Raw genomic sequence first — 16149 nt, forward strand, 5'->3', positions numbered from 1 at the left:
GCTATCCATACAGTGTTATCCATCCATCCATGTGTTATCTATACAGCCCTGAATCTCCCCCCTTTGGGTTTATACAACGATACCATCACTCTCTCTTTCCATGTATTGGACATCTTTATTTCCTAAAAATATCAGGAATTATTAAATCCTACTTTCCGTTTGTCACATAATATCAATTTCTTCCTGTTTTAGATACTTCCAAACCTCCACAGGTTTTCCATCAGGTCCCACTACCTTACCATTATTCTTCATCCTATTTAACGTCTCGACAACCTCGTCATTAAATTCTCATTTGGGATTCCCACATTCTCTGTCTCTCCTCTGGTGTTCTTAGGCTAGCAACTTTCTAAAGAAGGCATACTGTATTTGCTTTACTTCAGCATAAGTTCTTAATACTCTTCAATGTTTTTCAAACACTTTATATAGCTGTATAGATCTGTATAGATGATCTTCCCTTAGCAGTAGCTAAAGGATGCTTTGCTTCCTTCTTTGCTACTTTATATATCTCATTATCTTTCTCTCTTTTCGACCTGTAATACCTTCTTGTAGTAAAAAAGTAGTAAAAAACAGTAAAATCCTGTATAAAAGGTATATTTAAAATCCCTCAAAAGGGCCACATGAAAATCACAACATAACTAGTTTTCGACTGGTTTACCAGTCATCATCAGTGCTTACCTAAAATGATTATAATTTGATACAATAATGCAAATATATTGAAATTTTGACTACGGTTAAGAAAATTATAGGTTATACTCACGTGCAATGTACATGCTAACCACCAAGATATTGTTTGACAAAAATATGTGGCTCAAAGCCCAGTAAAAGTTGTCCGTCACGGAAACATTGGTTTAAAATGTTACATTAAGCTAGGATGTTTAAAATATTTGGCTAATCTGCCCCAGGTAACATCTGAGCTGTGGATATGACTTGTTCACATGTTGAGAGTATGACGGCAAGTGACAATGAAATGGATAGAGACCTCCGAACGATGACAAGACAGAAATGACAGTTCCACAGGAAGTTGAAAATTAACCTGTCATATTTAAAGACTAAGGTGTACAGCTTGTTAAAATTAGAAATGATGTAACAACACACTCCATTGTGAAAATTATCATTTAAAATTCATTAAACTAGTTGTTATAGTTAAAAATGTATTCACGTATACTTTAGTGGAGTTAGTAAGGCAAACCACATTACACAAAAGTTTTGTATTCGAGAACTAAATTCAGTAATCAAATCTTATTATCAAGAGATCTAAGATTTAAAAAAAGTAATATGGTTTTCCAAAGTAACTCCACTAAAGTATACGTGAATACATTTTTAACTATAACAACTAGTTTAATGAATTTTAAATAATAATTTTCACAATGGAGTGTGTTGTTACATCATTTCTAATTTTAACAAGCTTTACACTTTAGTCTTTAAATATGACAGGTTAATTTTCAACTTCCTGTGGAACTGTAATTTCTGTCTTGTCATCGTTCGGAGGTCTCTATCTATTTCATTGTCACTTGCCGTCATATTTTCAACATGTGAACAAGTCATATCCACAGCTCAGATGTTACCTAGGGCAGATTAGCCAAATATTTTAAACATCCTAGCTTAATGTAACATTTTAAACCCATGTTTCCTTGACGGACTATTTTTACTGGGCTTTGAGCCACATATTTTTGTCAAACAATATATTGGTGGTTAGCATGTACATTGCACGTCAGTATAACCTATAATATTTTCTTAACCGTAGTCAAATTTTCAATATCTTTGCATTATTTTATCAGGTTATATTCATTTTAGGTAAGCACTGATGATGACTGGTAAACCAGTCGAAAATTAGTTATGTTGTAATTTTGATGTGGCCCTTTTGAGGGATTTTAAATATACCCTCTATACAGGATTTTACTGTTTTTTGTATTATATGGTATACAGCCAACTACAGGAAAACTTTTTCCTTGTGGATTTTTTATACTGTAATAACTTTTAGTATTTTTTTATTCTAGCAAATATCTTCCATGATCGTTTACGACGATATTTTGGATGACCAGAAGGTTAGATACAACGCAGAACCATGGCACAAGCAAGTAGGAACTAAAGAGGCCATCCTAGACACCCTCTTTTTAAAATCAAGTGCGTCCTCTCTTTTCCGCCGATATTTTGAGTCACATCCACAGTTTCTAAATATGTTAAAAATGTTTAACAAATGCTATGGGACTTGCACAATAGGACAGTTGTTAGAAATTCAAACTTACGATTTAGAAGACTTTAAAACATATGATGCCCTCGTTAAGTGCTTTCCTGTGACGTTATATCCAGTTAGAACAGCAATGTATCTAGCGAATATTGTAGATCCAAAGCTGCATTTTGCTGTAGAACAGTTTTGTAGGGATTTAGCAAGATTTATAAAAGTTGAGGTAAATATATTGTTTTCTTTTATTTAAATTAACGTGTCTCAGCAACGCAGGCAATTGACACGGTTACAAAAGTCAGGTTTACCATATGTTTAAATTAAGAATTAATAGGGGAGTGCAATTAGAACGAAATCATGCATTTTTTTCGGAAAAATTCAAATAAGCTTACTTATATATTTTCCTAAAACTTTTTTTGTTAGTTTATATACATGTTAAAGTAAAAAGTTCTATTCGCAGATTTGGCCGCTAATTGTTTATTAATTGTTTAAACAATAACAATTTTTTGTATAAATAATTTTAAAAATATCGTTAAATTCATCGTTGATCAAATATGATTCTATTTTGTTTTTAATTATGCTGAATCCGAATATGGCATTGCAATTTGAAAATTCTTATACAGAAGCTCTTATAAAGTGTGTCTGCGTAGCTAGGCACCACATGGAAAACTTTTTATTATCAATTTTACGAAAAAAAGTTATTCTTAATGAAATTCTCTGAATAGTCAAAAATCTAAAACTCAACAATCAGATACCAAATTTTATCAATTTTATAAGAGTTATGTCAAAAATATGAATTTCGTTAAATAGTAAAGTACCTACATTTATATTCCAGAATATCAAAAAATACTATAATGAAAAGTTGTTTGAAATTAGAAACTATGTCTAAATATACAATTACATCATTCTAATAGAAAAAAAAATTCAATTTTTCCTCAAATTACGGATACTCATCATCATTTTATTACAATTATGATAACTATTTTATTTTCACTTTTACGAAAAAAAGTTATTCTCCATAAAATTCTCTACCTGGTCTAAAATATAAGATACAATCATCAGATATCAAACTTTTTTAATTTTATACGAGGTATGTAAAAAATATGAATTTTTCTTAAGTTAAGTGCTGTTATTATTCACAATATTTTAATTAGAAGGATGTAATTGAACACTAAAACAATTTTTTTAATTCCAAACAACTTTCCTTAATAACAATTTTCGATATTGTGAAATGTAAAGGTACTTTACTCTTGAGTGAAATTCATATTTTTTGACATACCTCGTATAACATTAATTAAATTTGATATTTGATGATTGCATCTTAGATTATATACGATGCAGAGTATTTTATAAAGAATAACTTTTTTTCGTTAAACTGATAATAAAAAAAGTTATCAATAGGTTTCAAGTTACGCAGACATACTGTATAAGAGCTAAACAAATTTTTTTTTGCTGAACATTTATTATTGTTGAAGCTTATTATTAAATGTATTTTAGAATTTTGATCACTTTGTATAAACATTTTTTTAGCTGGTAATTTTCGGTTTTTGTCTTACATTTTTGTTATCTTTCTTAATTTTCTTAAAAAGAAATAGTTTATTTCATTTCTAAAGTAAAATAATTTAGTGTATTTTAAAGATTACATCCTAAGCTTTAAAAAAGCACTTATAAAACTGTAATAGATCTGTTCAAACTTGAGTAATACCGTCTTAAAGTGGTGGTAATTCTAGAAAACTATTAGTCCAGGGCTCATCTGTTTTGAGATGGACGTTGAGAGGTGACTCAAAATTTTTTTGCAAAAATTGCTTGAAAATAACTCAAATAATAATATTTGAGTTATCCTCCCACTCAAAATGGTCCGGAACATTGTTTAAATAATCAAAATGTCAAAATATGAAGGAAACATTCGATTTTTTTATTGGTTTTTTGATTATAACTTTAAAACTGTTCATTTTTGAGAAAAGTTGTACTAACATAAAAGTTGCGTAATTAAATTTTCTACAATATAGAATTGGTTAAAAATTTAAAAAATAGTCACCGTTGTTGCAAAATAGCAATAATTGCGAAAAAAAAAACATACAAAAACAAGTATTCGCATTTTACGTTTTTCAACCATTTATGCTACACTTACGACCTTCATATTTTACCCAGAAAAACTTTATGATATAGTAAAACAACAAAACAACACTCTTAATTTAATTAAGATCGGTTTAATAGATTTTGCAAAATAAATTTTGCAATCCAGCTTTCGCAAAAAAAATTCATTTTTTTTAAATGTTGCAGGACTAAAAATAAAGCAGATAGCAAGTTGAATTTTTTTTGCTTATATAAGTGTACTGTACCTTTCATTTGCAATTTGTAAAATTAAAATCGATTAATTACCACGGCGTCAGGAAATTTTTTAAATAAATATTAATTTTTGGTGCTACGCGCAGGACAGCGGTGTTCGATTCACACAAGTTGATTTCCACCAAAATTTCTTCCAATTTTTATCTAATATATTATTTTCTTACTCTAAATTTTGTTGCATTTTAATATTTTAATTCCACAAAAATCAAACTAATTTTATTATTGTTTGTGAAATATTGTTTAAACAATTGCATATGCTTAAAAATAATAAACTTTTATTTTCTAAGTTAAAATATATGAACAAAGAAAGTTTTTGCTAAAAAAAGTGTTATTTCAAAGGATAGAGTATGTGTTTTTATTTTGCAATAAACAAATTTATTTATTTATATCGAAATGTAATAAAAATTAAAATGTATCAATCATTATCAAAGGTCATTGGAATGCCCAATCACAGCAAACTATCCGCTGTCCTGCGCGTAGCACCAATAATTATTGTTTATTTAAAAAAATTCCTGACGCCGTGGTGGTTAATCGATTTTAGTTTTGCAAATTGCAAATGAAAGATACAGTACACTTCTATAGGCAAAAAAAATTTCAACTTGCTATCTGCTTTATTTTTATTCCTGTAACATTTTGAAAAAATGAATTTTTTTGCGAAAGCTGGATTGCAAAATTTATTTTGCAAAATCTATTGAACCGATCCTAATGAAATTTACAGTATTGTTTTACTGTGTCATAAAGTTTTTCTTGTTGAAATATGAAGGTCCTAAATGTAGCATAAATGGTTGAAAAACGTAAAATGCGAATACTTGTTTTTGTATGGTTTTTTCGCAATTATTGCTATTTTGCTACAAGGGTGACTATTTTGAAATTTTTAACCAATTCTATATGATAGGAAATTTAATTACACAACTTTTATGTCAGTACAACTTTCCTCAGAAATGAACACTTTTAAAGTTATAATCAAAAAACCAAGAAAAAATCGAATTTTTCCTTCATTTTTTGATATTTCGATTATTTAAACAATGTTCCGGACCTTTTTGAGATGGAAAATAACTCAAATATTATTATTTGAGTTATTTTCAAGCAATTTCTGTAAAAAAATTTGAGTCACCTCTCAACGTCCAAATGTACTAATATTTTTACAGATGCGCCCTGGTCTATACGAAGATTTCAAAAAATACATTTTTTGAGACATCATATCATTTGAATTAAATTTTTGAGTTTTTTTTTTAATGAAACATCATTTAGTAAGATGCTTGAAAGGTAAGTTGTGCAAAATTGAGAGTTTTATAAGAAAAATTGTATTATTTACACATTTTTAAATCATTTTTAAATAAAATTCATGTAAGGCTCACTTTCCGCCCACACCGGACTTATACCCATACATTTTATTTCTTTCCATTATGACCATATGATAGCTTAATTATTCTTCTTTCATGTTTAATTTTTAAAATTTCATTTGATCCATTTGTTAAAGAATTACATTAAAATAACTCAACCGTGCACTTCGCCAAACGTTAGTTTACAGTTCGCCAATGTTTGTGAGAAGGGTGACTTTAGCGTTATAAATAATTAATTGTAGAAGATACAGATTTAATTTTATAAAATTCTTTATATAAGGTTTTTTTTTTTATTTTCTGAATTTTTCAATGGTCAGTTTCTTTCTAAAATTTATATTTTCGGAGTTATTTAAAAAAACATCTAATTTCGTAGTTCATTTGTTTAATAAAAAATGAAGCACCCACTTCTCGAGTAGAACTTTTTGATATGTTGTTTATTAAACATTTCTTAATGAAATACAAACAGTTCTATCTTGTTTGATTTTTTCCGAAATGAAAATCTATATGCACTCCCCTATAAGAAAATTAAGAATTTAAATTAAGAAATTACATTATCAGATTATTAAAGTTACTATTATCACTAAGAGTAGAAGGTTTGGTCTTCATCCAGTTTATGTTGTCTTCGGGTGTTCTTGTATAGCTGGCACTCAACTAGTATGTGTTTCACGGTGACAGGAGTATTGCAGGTATGACACCAAGGAAGATCTTCCTGGCTCATCAGGTAACCATGTGTAAGACAGCAATGTCCAATTCTCAGTCTTCTTATGACAACTTTGTCCCTTCTACAAAGTGCTGGTATTTTAAGTGCAGGTATTCTGGGTTGAATATTATGGAGTTTTGAGTTTTTTCTATTCCAGAGGTTTTGCCAGACTCTCAAGTACATTTGGTTTACTGTATGTTGTAAATCTACACAATCTATACAAGTTGTATACTCTCCATTGGAATGTCAGAACGGGATGCCTCTTTGGCCGTTTGATCGGCGTTTTCATTTCCTCTAATACCCACGTGCGATGGAGTCCAAATAATGCTAACCGATACGTTCTTATCTAATAATAGGTGGCATGCATTGTGGATATTTTAAATTAGTGGGTTTTGGGAGTAAAAGTCCTTGATGGATAGTATGGAGGATAGCGAATCAAGGAGATTGCAAGGTTTTGGCTTTTGTTGGTTGGTCAACTAAGTGCTTTTATGACAGCATATAGTTCGGCTGTGAAGATGCTACAGTAATATGGAAGATCGTAGGTAGCTATAACTTCGTTGGTGGTACTCACAGATGAACCAACCCGATCTTCGAATTTAGAAGCATCTTTGTAGATGATTGAGTCATACTGTTTGGTGTGGAGCTCGAGGAAGGATGACTTTAAGACGAAACTAGGGGTTTCTTTTTTGTTATAATATGTTGATAGACTGGTGTTTATATTGGGCAATGTTATTGTCCATGGTCGAATGTTAGAAATATACTGTTTTAATCTAAAACATTTGTCATAATAATACATCATATATTTCATAATGCGGTTCTTCATATCTTTCTATCATTTCACTTTCTATTTCACATTGTCTCGTCTACCTCACACTGCCACCATCTTCTCTCTTCGGAATGAGCTTCAATCCATTTGGTTTCTGATTGCTACATTTTTTATCCTGTCCATTCTGGTAATCATTCTGGAGATCAATTCCACGTCAACTAAACCCCAGTATAAAGAGTGACTCACTAAAACTACCTCGGCACCATAATACATGAAGAATAGATCAACAACCAACGGACAAAAGCGTGCATCGGAAGACTAGGCCTTCTTTAAGAGCCGCCAGCCTCTCTCTTGGTATAAAAGTAAGAATTCTGCGATGCTAAATCAAAACAGAGTACAACCGAATCTGTGCCAGGATAGAGAGGGAGATATCTGACCTAACGGCTCGCCGGTGGGAAGATACTACCTCAAAACTGGACTACAGAGACGGAGGTAAATTCTGGCAGAAATTCAAAGTCCTAATAAAACAAAAACTATCTCAACCATCCCATCTGTTGGTCAACAATCACATAGTCAATTCCCCAGAAGGGAAAGCTGAAGCATTCAGAATTCGCTTCAAAACAATTTTCAAACTCCAGACAACCCGAACTTTGATCGCTTATTTAAATTCAACACAGAATAAATAGTAAATGTTACTCTCAACCGCCACATTCCAGTCTATGATCCTATCATGGACCCCCTCACAAACAGGGAAACGGAGAGCTTTTGCCAAATAGGCAAAAACAGCGCTCCCGGACCTGATGGCATCAACCGAAGGTGCCTCAAAAAACTTCCAGAGAGTATCATCCCTCTTCTAACTAAAATATTCAATGCATGTCTCAAAAACAGCCACTTTCCTACTCCTTGGAAAGTGGCCAATACCATCATGCTTTTGAAAAAAGGCAAACCCCCAACCGACGTGGAATCCTATAGACCAATCTCTTTAATCAACACTCTGGGTAAGGTTCTTGAGCTAATCCTAAAAGAGAGGCTCAATGACTTTCTCGAAAACCACAATATCATACCAAAATTCCAATACGGATTCCAGTCAGGTAGATCTACTAAACATGCATTAATAGATTTCGCTACTAAAGTTACTCAAACCATCAACGATGGTTCATTCGCCATAGCCACATTCCTGGATGTGTAGAAGGCTTTCGATCAGGTCTGGCATGACGGGATTGTTCGGAAGCTTCTGGACATCGGGCTACCATTACAATTTACCAAAATTGTACACTCATACCTCCACAACCGAACTGTCAGAGTGAAAATAGGCGATCAAAAGTCCACCCCCTTCACTCCACAAGCTGGAGTTCCCCAGGGTTCAGTCCTAGCACCGCTGTTGTACATCATCTACAACAGCGACATCACTAACCAAAATATCCCAGGTAGTCGGCTGTTTCTCTATGCAGACGACACGACTCTGCTCACAACAACCTCTCGATACAACCCAAGACTCCTCTTCAGAAGAGCCCAGGCTCTGTTGGACGGGGTCGGCGAATGGTGTTGTAAGTGGAGAGTCACGCTGAACGCGAACAAAACAACAACAATTGTGTTTCGCGCCCCTTCTGTGTCATATAGAATCATAATTAATGAAGACGACCAATATCCACTGAGACTGTTGGGAGAAAGGCTTGTTGTTAGCCCGACTGCGAACTATTTGGGAGTACTGTTCACCAGGACTCTCAACTGGGACGCAGATCTAAAGGCAACTTTAGATAGGGTAAGGAACAGGGCCAGACTTCTCAACCCTCTCTCGGGAAAAATTGGCAAAACACACAAGAAGACTCTCATTCACACTTACAAGAACTTTATTCGACCCGTCATGGAGTACAAATCATGCATCTACTCTCTTTGTGCTAGATCAAAACAAGAGAGGTTGTTGAGGGCAGAACGTAGAATCTTGCGTAGATGCAACTATGAGCACTGGCGATACCCCTCAAACGAAATCCATAACATCTCAAACATCCCCAAAATCACCGAGAGAATAAACCCTCTGAACAGGAACTTCACAATCAAAGTAATCAACGGCCCCCCCTCCGACACACAAGAATCTCTCAAATGTTCCTGTTCATCTTCCGGCCACGTACTCTGCCGAACGCCCAAACACAAAAAGATTCATTTACCGTCTGCTCTAATGCAAACATGCATTGACGAACTCCCGGCAGAGTACGAAAACATCCTTGAGGCTACTCCGTTAGCCTTCCGTACCCACCTATAACATATCCTCTTCCCTACCCCGAACAGGGAGAAGTTGGTTTTTTGCGGTTTTCCAACTTCATTGCACAATTATACCTGTTCGTCCCAAGAAAATAGCCGCAACTATTTTCTCCACTCGAACGCTCACTGTCCACGCTACGCTCAAAAGCCACCTCCTGACCGCCCACGAGGGACGCAGGTTCGCCTGTCGTTGTACAATGGTTTCTAGGGAGACTGGTCGAGAGCAAAGCACGGACAGTACACGTAAATGTCTATGGAACCAACAACAATCCATCAAAACTTTCTTCTCTGTTGACTTTTAGCCTTCTGGACACCACCGTCCGGCATAACCAAGGAAAAACACCAGGATACGACACTTGCCCCAGTGTGTTTTTCGGACTGTTTGCTTTTACTGCCACACAATACATTCACGACAAACCCTGAAGAGGACAAAATCCTAAACGGGGACGCACATTGAACGCATTTCTTCTTAGCAATTATCCAGACAAGCAAATCAAACAATGTTGGATTGGATTGGATGCTACATCTTCTCTATTCTTTTTGTTGGCGTTAAATCGTTAACCTTGAATGAAGATATGTGCTGAAGATTGAAAGCATTGAGATGTGACTATGTCGCAGAATACTTAATATCCCGTGAATTGACTGAGAAGAAGAAGAATAAATAATGAAGAAGAACCGAGAGGTACTGTCCACCATAAAATCTCAAAAGTTACAATACCTCGGACATATTATGCGAAATAAATCTAGATATGCTCCCCTATAAGTCATTCTGGAAGGAAAAATATTTGGAAAGCGAGTTTCAGGAAGAAAGAGAATATCCTGGTTAGAGAACTTCAGAACCTGGTTTAACCCAACATATATGCAACTTGAAGAAGAAGAAGAAGAAAATATTTTGTTTGTGATATATCTTTCTTCTACATTGTTGTATATATCCCTTGTTTGTACAGGGAGTTATATACTGCTCCTCCATTAGTCTGATATTTGTCCCACCTCAAAAATTCTATTTAATTAACTATTAGTAGCCAAGTTGTTCCTGTTTCTACTGAAGTTGTCTTGTTGTCTACACTTCCCCAAGAATATAATCTAATCCAACTGCAGGGGCGTAACAGAGGCCCCCGCAGCATGAAGCTTGCGGGGGGGCCCCAATATGTCAGGGGCCCCAATATATCAGGGGCCCTATCTTGTCGTCTAATATATGTAAAAATGTGTTATAATTATATTATTTTACGCATAGATGAAAAATGTAAGTTGCCATAAACAGTGCATGAATACACTAGTAGCCCAGTAAATGACCGTTTTGGAGTGTAATTATCAGCGCCACGACGGATTTGCTTGACAATTTGGATTTAGGTTCTACTTAAACTTCAACTTCAAAGTTGGACTTGTGTCGTTGGTTGTTTTTACTTGGGTGGGCAAAAGGGATGAGTCTCGGGGGTGAAAAACATAGGTTTAAAATAAGTCCGGAAATGGATAAATTGACTAATTCTAATCAATTTTTGTTCTATAAAGTTTATATAAGTCAATACTTTTCAAGTTATTTGAGAGTGAAAATGTTAATTTTTCAACAAATAAAACACGTTTTCAGGCGGGTTTTAGCAAAAATGTAGCTTATAAAAAAACAAAAAAGAATGGTTTATTCATTAAGTAGGTATATCGACACAGTAAAAGCAAAGTTGTAGCTCATGAAAAATTGTTCTTATTCGCCCAATTCCAAATCGAATATTTCAACGTGAAATAACCAAAAAGTGAAGCACTTTTTGGGGAAAACTCATTAAGGCTTTTTTTAAATGTTTAAAAAAGAGCTTTATTTTATTTTTTATAAAAGTTTTTAGCATCAAAACTAGTTGAGTTACGCTCAAAATAAAGTAGGCCCCATTTTTTTGGTAAAAAAAAATTATCGTGAAAATCTCCCCCCATTTTGCACCCCAAATAAAATTATTCGTTGGGGCTTTACCATTTACTTTATATTTACCTATTGTTTATATGATATCTGTAACTTTGACTGGTTCGAAGTTCTTATTTTTAAAAAATATTGGTTTTATAGTAAAAAAAAAATTTCTTTATTTTGGAAAAATGCCCTTTTTTCAAAATAACTTATAAGTATTAGTCATACGAAAAAACTCAAATAGTAAAGAAATGTAAGTTTTGCTTTTGTAAATATTTTGTGTTTTATTTTGTTCCTTTGTAAGACAAAAATTGGTTAAGATGTGGCTGTTCAAAATTTGCATACACTCGTGATTACTGACTCGTTCAAGCCCTTTCAAAAATAAGCACTTTGAACCGGTGAAACTTACTAGTCATATAAAAATAAGTTAAGCAATTTGTAAAGCGGTAATGATTAGTTTCATTTAGGGTGGTAAATAGAGAAATTTTCACAATTTTTTTTAACCAAAAAAGGTTTTAACTCTATTTTTAGCACAGCTCGCATCGTTTTGATGCTAGAAGAAACTTTTATAAAAAATAAAGTTTTTTTAAACACTTTAAAAAAGTTGTTCCCCGAAAAATGCTTCAGTTCTTGGTTATTTCATGTTAAATATTCGATTTGGAATTTGAGGAATAAGAACAATTTTTCATGAGCTACAACTTTGCTTTTATTGGGTCGACTTAATTTTTTCATTTTTTTATAAGCTGCATTTTTGCTGAGAATATTTTTTTTTGATCAGTACATACTTACTTTTTAAGTTATTTGCGAAAAATCGCCTGAAAACGTGGTTTTTTAACAATAAACATTTCACTCCTAAATAACTCGAAAAGTATTGACTTGGCCACTTCGGTGGTGACACTGAAAATTACACGGTATCGCCGTATTTCACGTACATTTTCTGGGCTATATAAGTTTTTGTTACACTAGTCGCATTTAGTAATTTTTTAAAGGGGCCCCATTTCCAATTCTGCGGGAGGGCCCCGACGGAGTTTGTTACGCCACTGTCCAACTGCTTTATTTTTCTTGGTTTTTGAAGCGCTTGAACATCTTTGTTTACTATGATGGTGACTTTTGCTGCTACTGTCAGAGTTAGCTTAACTGATTTTCTGTTAAAGTCTATTCTGATTAAAATATTTTTCTTTCTTTACTCTACATTTGGCTAATTTATACAGGGTGACAATTCACTTAGTCCGAAAATGCTTCTTAAGGGAGCTGGAGCTCTTTGAAAATGGCGTCTTGTAATTAGTTTTTCTTAAATATCTCCAGAACGCTTCTATTTAGAAAAACAAAAATTGGTACGCGTATTTATCTTCAAGATATAAATCTAATCCATACATTGCAAATTTCTAGTACCGATCATAGGCGTCCGTTTTGGGTAGGGCAACGGTTATTTTATCGCATAACTTTTTTATCTTTAACTTTTATGCATTTCTGACACTGGATTATTAAATTGTGAAGTATTCTAGTACTAAAAGGTACTCTTGTTTTAAATCGGTAGGACACACCGTTTTCTAGAAAAATCGATTTGAAAATTTTTCACTTTCTGAATTACAAAAAAAAATTCAAAAAAAAAACTGTTTAGAAAGACGAAAACTTGTACATTTATTTATATTCCAGAGATAAATCGATTTCATTAATTGCGAATTTCTAGTACTGGTCATAGGCGTCCGTTTTGGGTAGGTCAACAGTTATTTTTTACCATAATGTTTTTGTCTTGAATTTTCGAGCATTTTTGACACTAGATTATTAAATTATGAGGTATTCGAGTACTAAAAGTTACTCTTACTTTATGTTGGTAAAATACTTCGTTTTTTGTTAAAAAGTTCTTTCAATTTTTTTTCAAATTCCAAAAACGAAAAACTTTCAAATCGATTTTTCTAGAAAACGGTGCATCCTACTGACTTAAAGCAAGAGTACCTTTTAGTACTAGAATACCTCACAATTTAATAATCCGGTGTCAAAAATGCATAAAAGTTAAGGACAAAAAAGTTATACGATAAAATACCCGTTGCTCTACCCAAAACGGACGCCTATGACCGGTACTAGAAATTTTCAATCGATGGAATCGATTCATCTCTGAAAAGTAAATATGCATACCCATTTTCATTTTTCTAAATAGAAGCCTTCTGGAGGTATTTAAGAAAAACTAATTTCATGACGCCATATTCAAAGAGATCTAGCTCCCTTCAGAAGCATTTTCGAACTAGGTGAATTGGGTTAAATTGTCTTAAAATTATCTGAGGAATCTCCCGTCTTCGTTTGTCGGTAGAGTTTCTGGACACCCTGTATATTTCTGTTTCGCCTTACCTAGTATTAAGTCCTATTCAACCGGTTTCTCCATTCATCCTTGTTGTTCCAGCTGCCTTCTACATTTCTCCCTTCAATACCTTGATCTACTTCGTCCCGTAATGATCTTATGAGTCTTCCTGGTTTGCGTCTTCCTATCAGGCTCCAAACAGTAGCTCTAATTATCCATCTACCGGGTGGTGCCCTTCTGACATACTTACTTACTTACTTACTCCGTGGCGTTACAACCCTTCGTGGGTTTTAGCCGACTCGCCAACATGCCTCCACTGTTTTCTGTCTTGAGCAACCTCCATCCAATTCTCCACGCCCATCGCGCTTAGTACACCAGTTAATAGGGAAAAAATTCATCGATTTCACGTAAAAATGTTAAACAGGGTTTTGAAGGTTTTAAACGATAGATGAGGGATAAATGATGATAATTCCGTGAAGACGTACAGCTAATATTTCTTCTTCTTTTTTCTAAACAGTTACACAGAATGAAAAACTCAGTTTTTTGACTATAAATCGTTTCTTGTACATTTTAGAGAAAAATGTTTCAAATAAATATTGTAGATCTTAAAAAGTTCTTTAACTTGGTGGGACAAGTATTAAAATATATAAAGAATTGACCGAGATAATTGTAAAAAACCCTCATATTTGCACTAATTTATAAATGTTATTATACCAATTATGCACTGATTATTATTAATCATTATATACTGATTATGCCAATTAAAGGGTTATTTCAGTGTTCTAAATTTCAACCAGATTGACCAAATAGTTTATGAGTTATTCAATTTGTTTATGCCAGAGAGCAATTGTTTAAACAGCTGTTCTTGCCCTAACAGTGACTCTAGAGATATTTTACAAATCCCAATCGATTATTTGAGACTTTAATTTTAAGACGTATTGAAAATGTTTTAAGATTTTATCAAAATTGTTATTAAAAAAACCGTCTGAAAAAGACCCTACTTTTTAGGTTATAAACAATTGGAATAACATTGACAGTTTTTATGATACACGCTTGTATGTAGGTTCACTGAAAAGCTGGTGAAAAAATATACTTTAAAATTGTAAAAAGAATTTTATGTGACCAATATAAATCAAGTTAGATTTTTTTTTCAATAAATCATATTTCCATTGTTATAAACATTAAGAGCTGAAAATTGAATGAGTTGTTTAAGAAAATCTGTATTTTATGATCCACTTCATATATTGCATATGCGGTGAAAAAATAAAAAGTCATGACTACTCATGAGTCATGACCCGTTAAACTGATGGTATTCGTGAAACACCGCCAACGAATGTGAAGGTGAGAATAGCTTCGTTTTATTTTTTAGAATGGAATCCCAATTTAAAACAATTTACAATTAATTCAACTTTTATGTGCAGAGCTCAACAAATCTGGGTACCGAACTAAAGTAGCAGATGAAGATGCAGACGTATTAATAGTGCAGACATCTCTTTACGAACATACATATGAACCTGACAAGATCGTTGTAATAATTTGTAATGATACCGATATAATCATAGTATTGACGCAACTCTCTGTTCCGGACAATTACATATATTTTGAAAGAAAAAAAAAAGCGAAAAAGGACAATCTATCTATCTATTATAGTTGTAATAGGTTTAAACAATCTCATATAAGAAAATACGTTGGGTTCTTCTTATATAGTTTTACTGGGTGTGATACAACTTTTTAGATCTGACAAATATTTTTTATGACGAGAATGCTAACAAGGAGGACATCATGAAAAACGGATATATCATTGTTGCTTTGTATTCTGCTGCAATTGATGTTACATATAAAAAACACAATAACATATTGGCATTAAATGAGTTACGATTTTTAAAATTTGTAAGAAATACAGGGAAAAAATTTGCGTTTATCATCAATTACAACACTGGTTAGGTAAAAAACTGGATGCTACCCATACCCAATATGGATAGAAAAAGACTGATATTGATTTTGAACCCATTTACACCTTATATTGTTTGACTCCTTAAGTGATATTAAAACAAATAGCATGTAAATGTTTAACGGGTTGCAAAAGTACAAGATGTGGCTGTAAAAAATATGGTATAAACTGTACGGATCTTTGTACACACTGTGCAGAGTGTGCAGTGGAAGAACAGGAGAAAAAATGTTGCAATCGCGCTGCAGTGGTTCTTGACGATGTCGAGTCAGACTTTGTAGACGATGAACTAACTGTAACTTGCCGAGAAGTCTAGAAGTTGTAGATGTTCACTAGAATAATCAAATTAAAATTCATAAACAATGTTTTATTATTTATTTTTATACTTATTAGATGCCTACCTAGACAAATATTAATAGCT

At 33.1% G+C, this 16149-nt stretch overlaps 2 protein-coding genes across 2 annotated transcripts in view; both read left to right on the forward strand.

The window, feature by feature from the left end:
• Positions 1-16149, forward strand: part of LOC126892035 (uncharacterized) — a 573784-nt gene that overhangs the window by 260142 nt on the left and 297493 nt on the right. The window lies entirely within an intron of this gene.
• The window catches only part of LOC126892028 (farnesyl pyrophosphate synthase-like), a 42234-nt gene that overhangs the window by 20167 nt on the left and 5918 nt on the right, over positions 1-16149 (forward strand). The window contains exon 3 of the mRNA XM_050661442.1: positions 1998-2408. Coding sequence (XP_050517399.1) covers positions 1998-2408 — 411 coding nt within the window. The remainder of the gene's footprint in view (positions 1-1997; positions 2409-16149) is intronic.

The sequence above is a fragment of the Diabrotica virgifera genome, chromosome 9 (genome assembly GCF_917563875.1).
Source record: "Diabrotica virgifera virgifera chromosome 9, PGI_DIABVI_V3a".
Lineage (NCBI taxonomy): Eukaryota > Metazoa > Arthropoda > Insecta > Coleoptera > Chrysomelidae > Diabrotica > Diabrotica virgifera.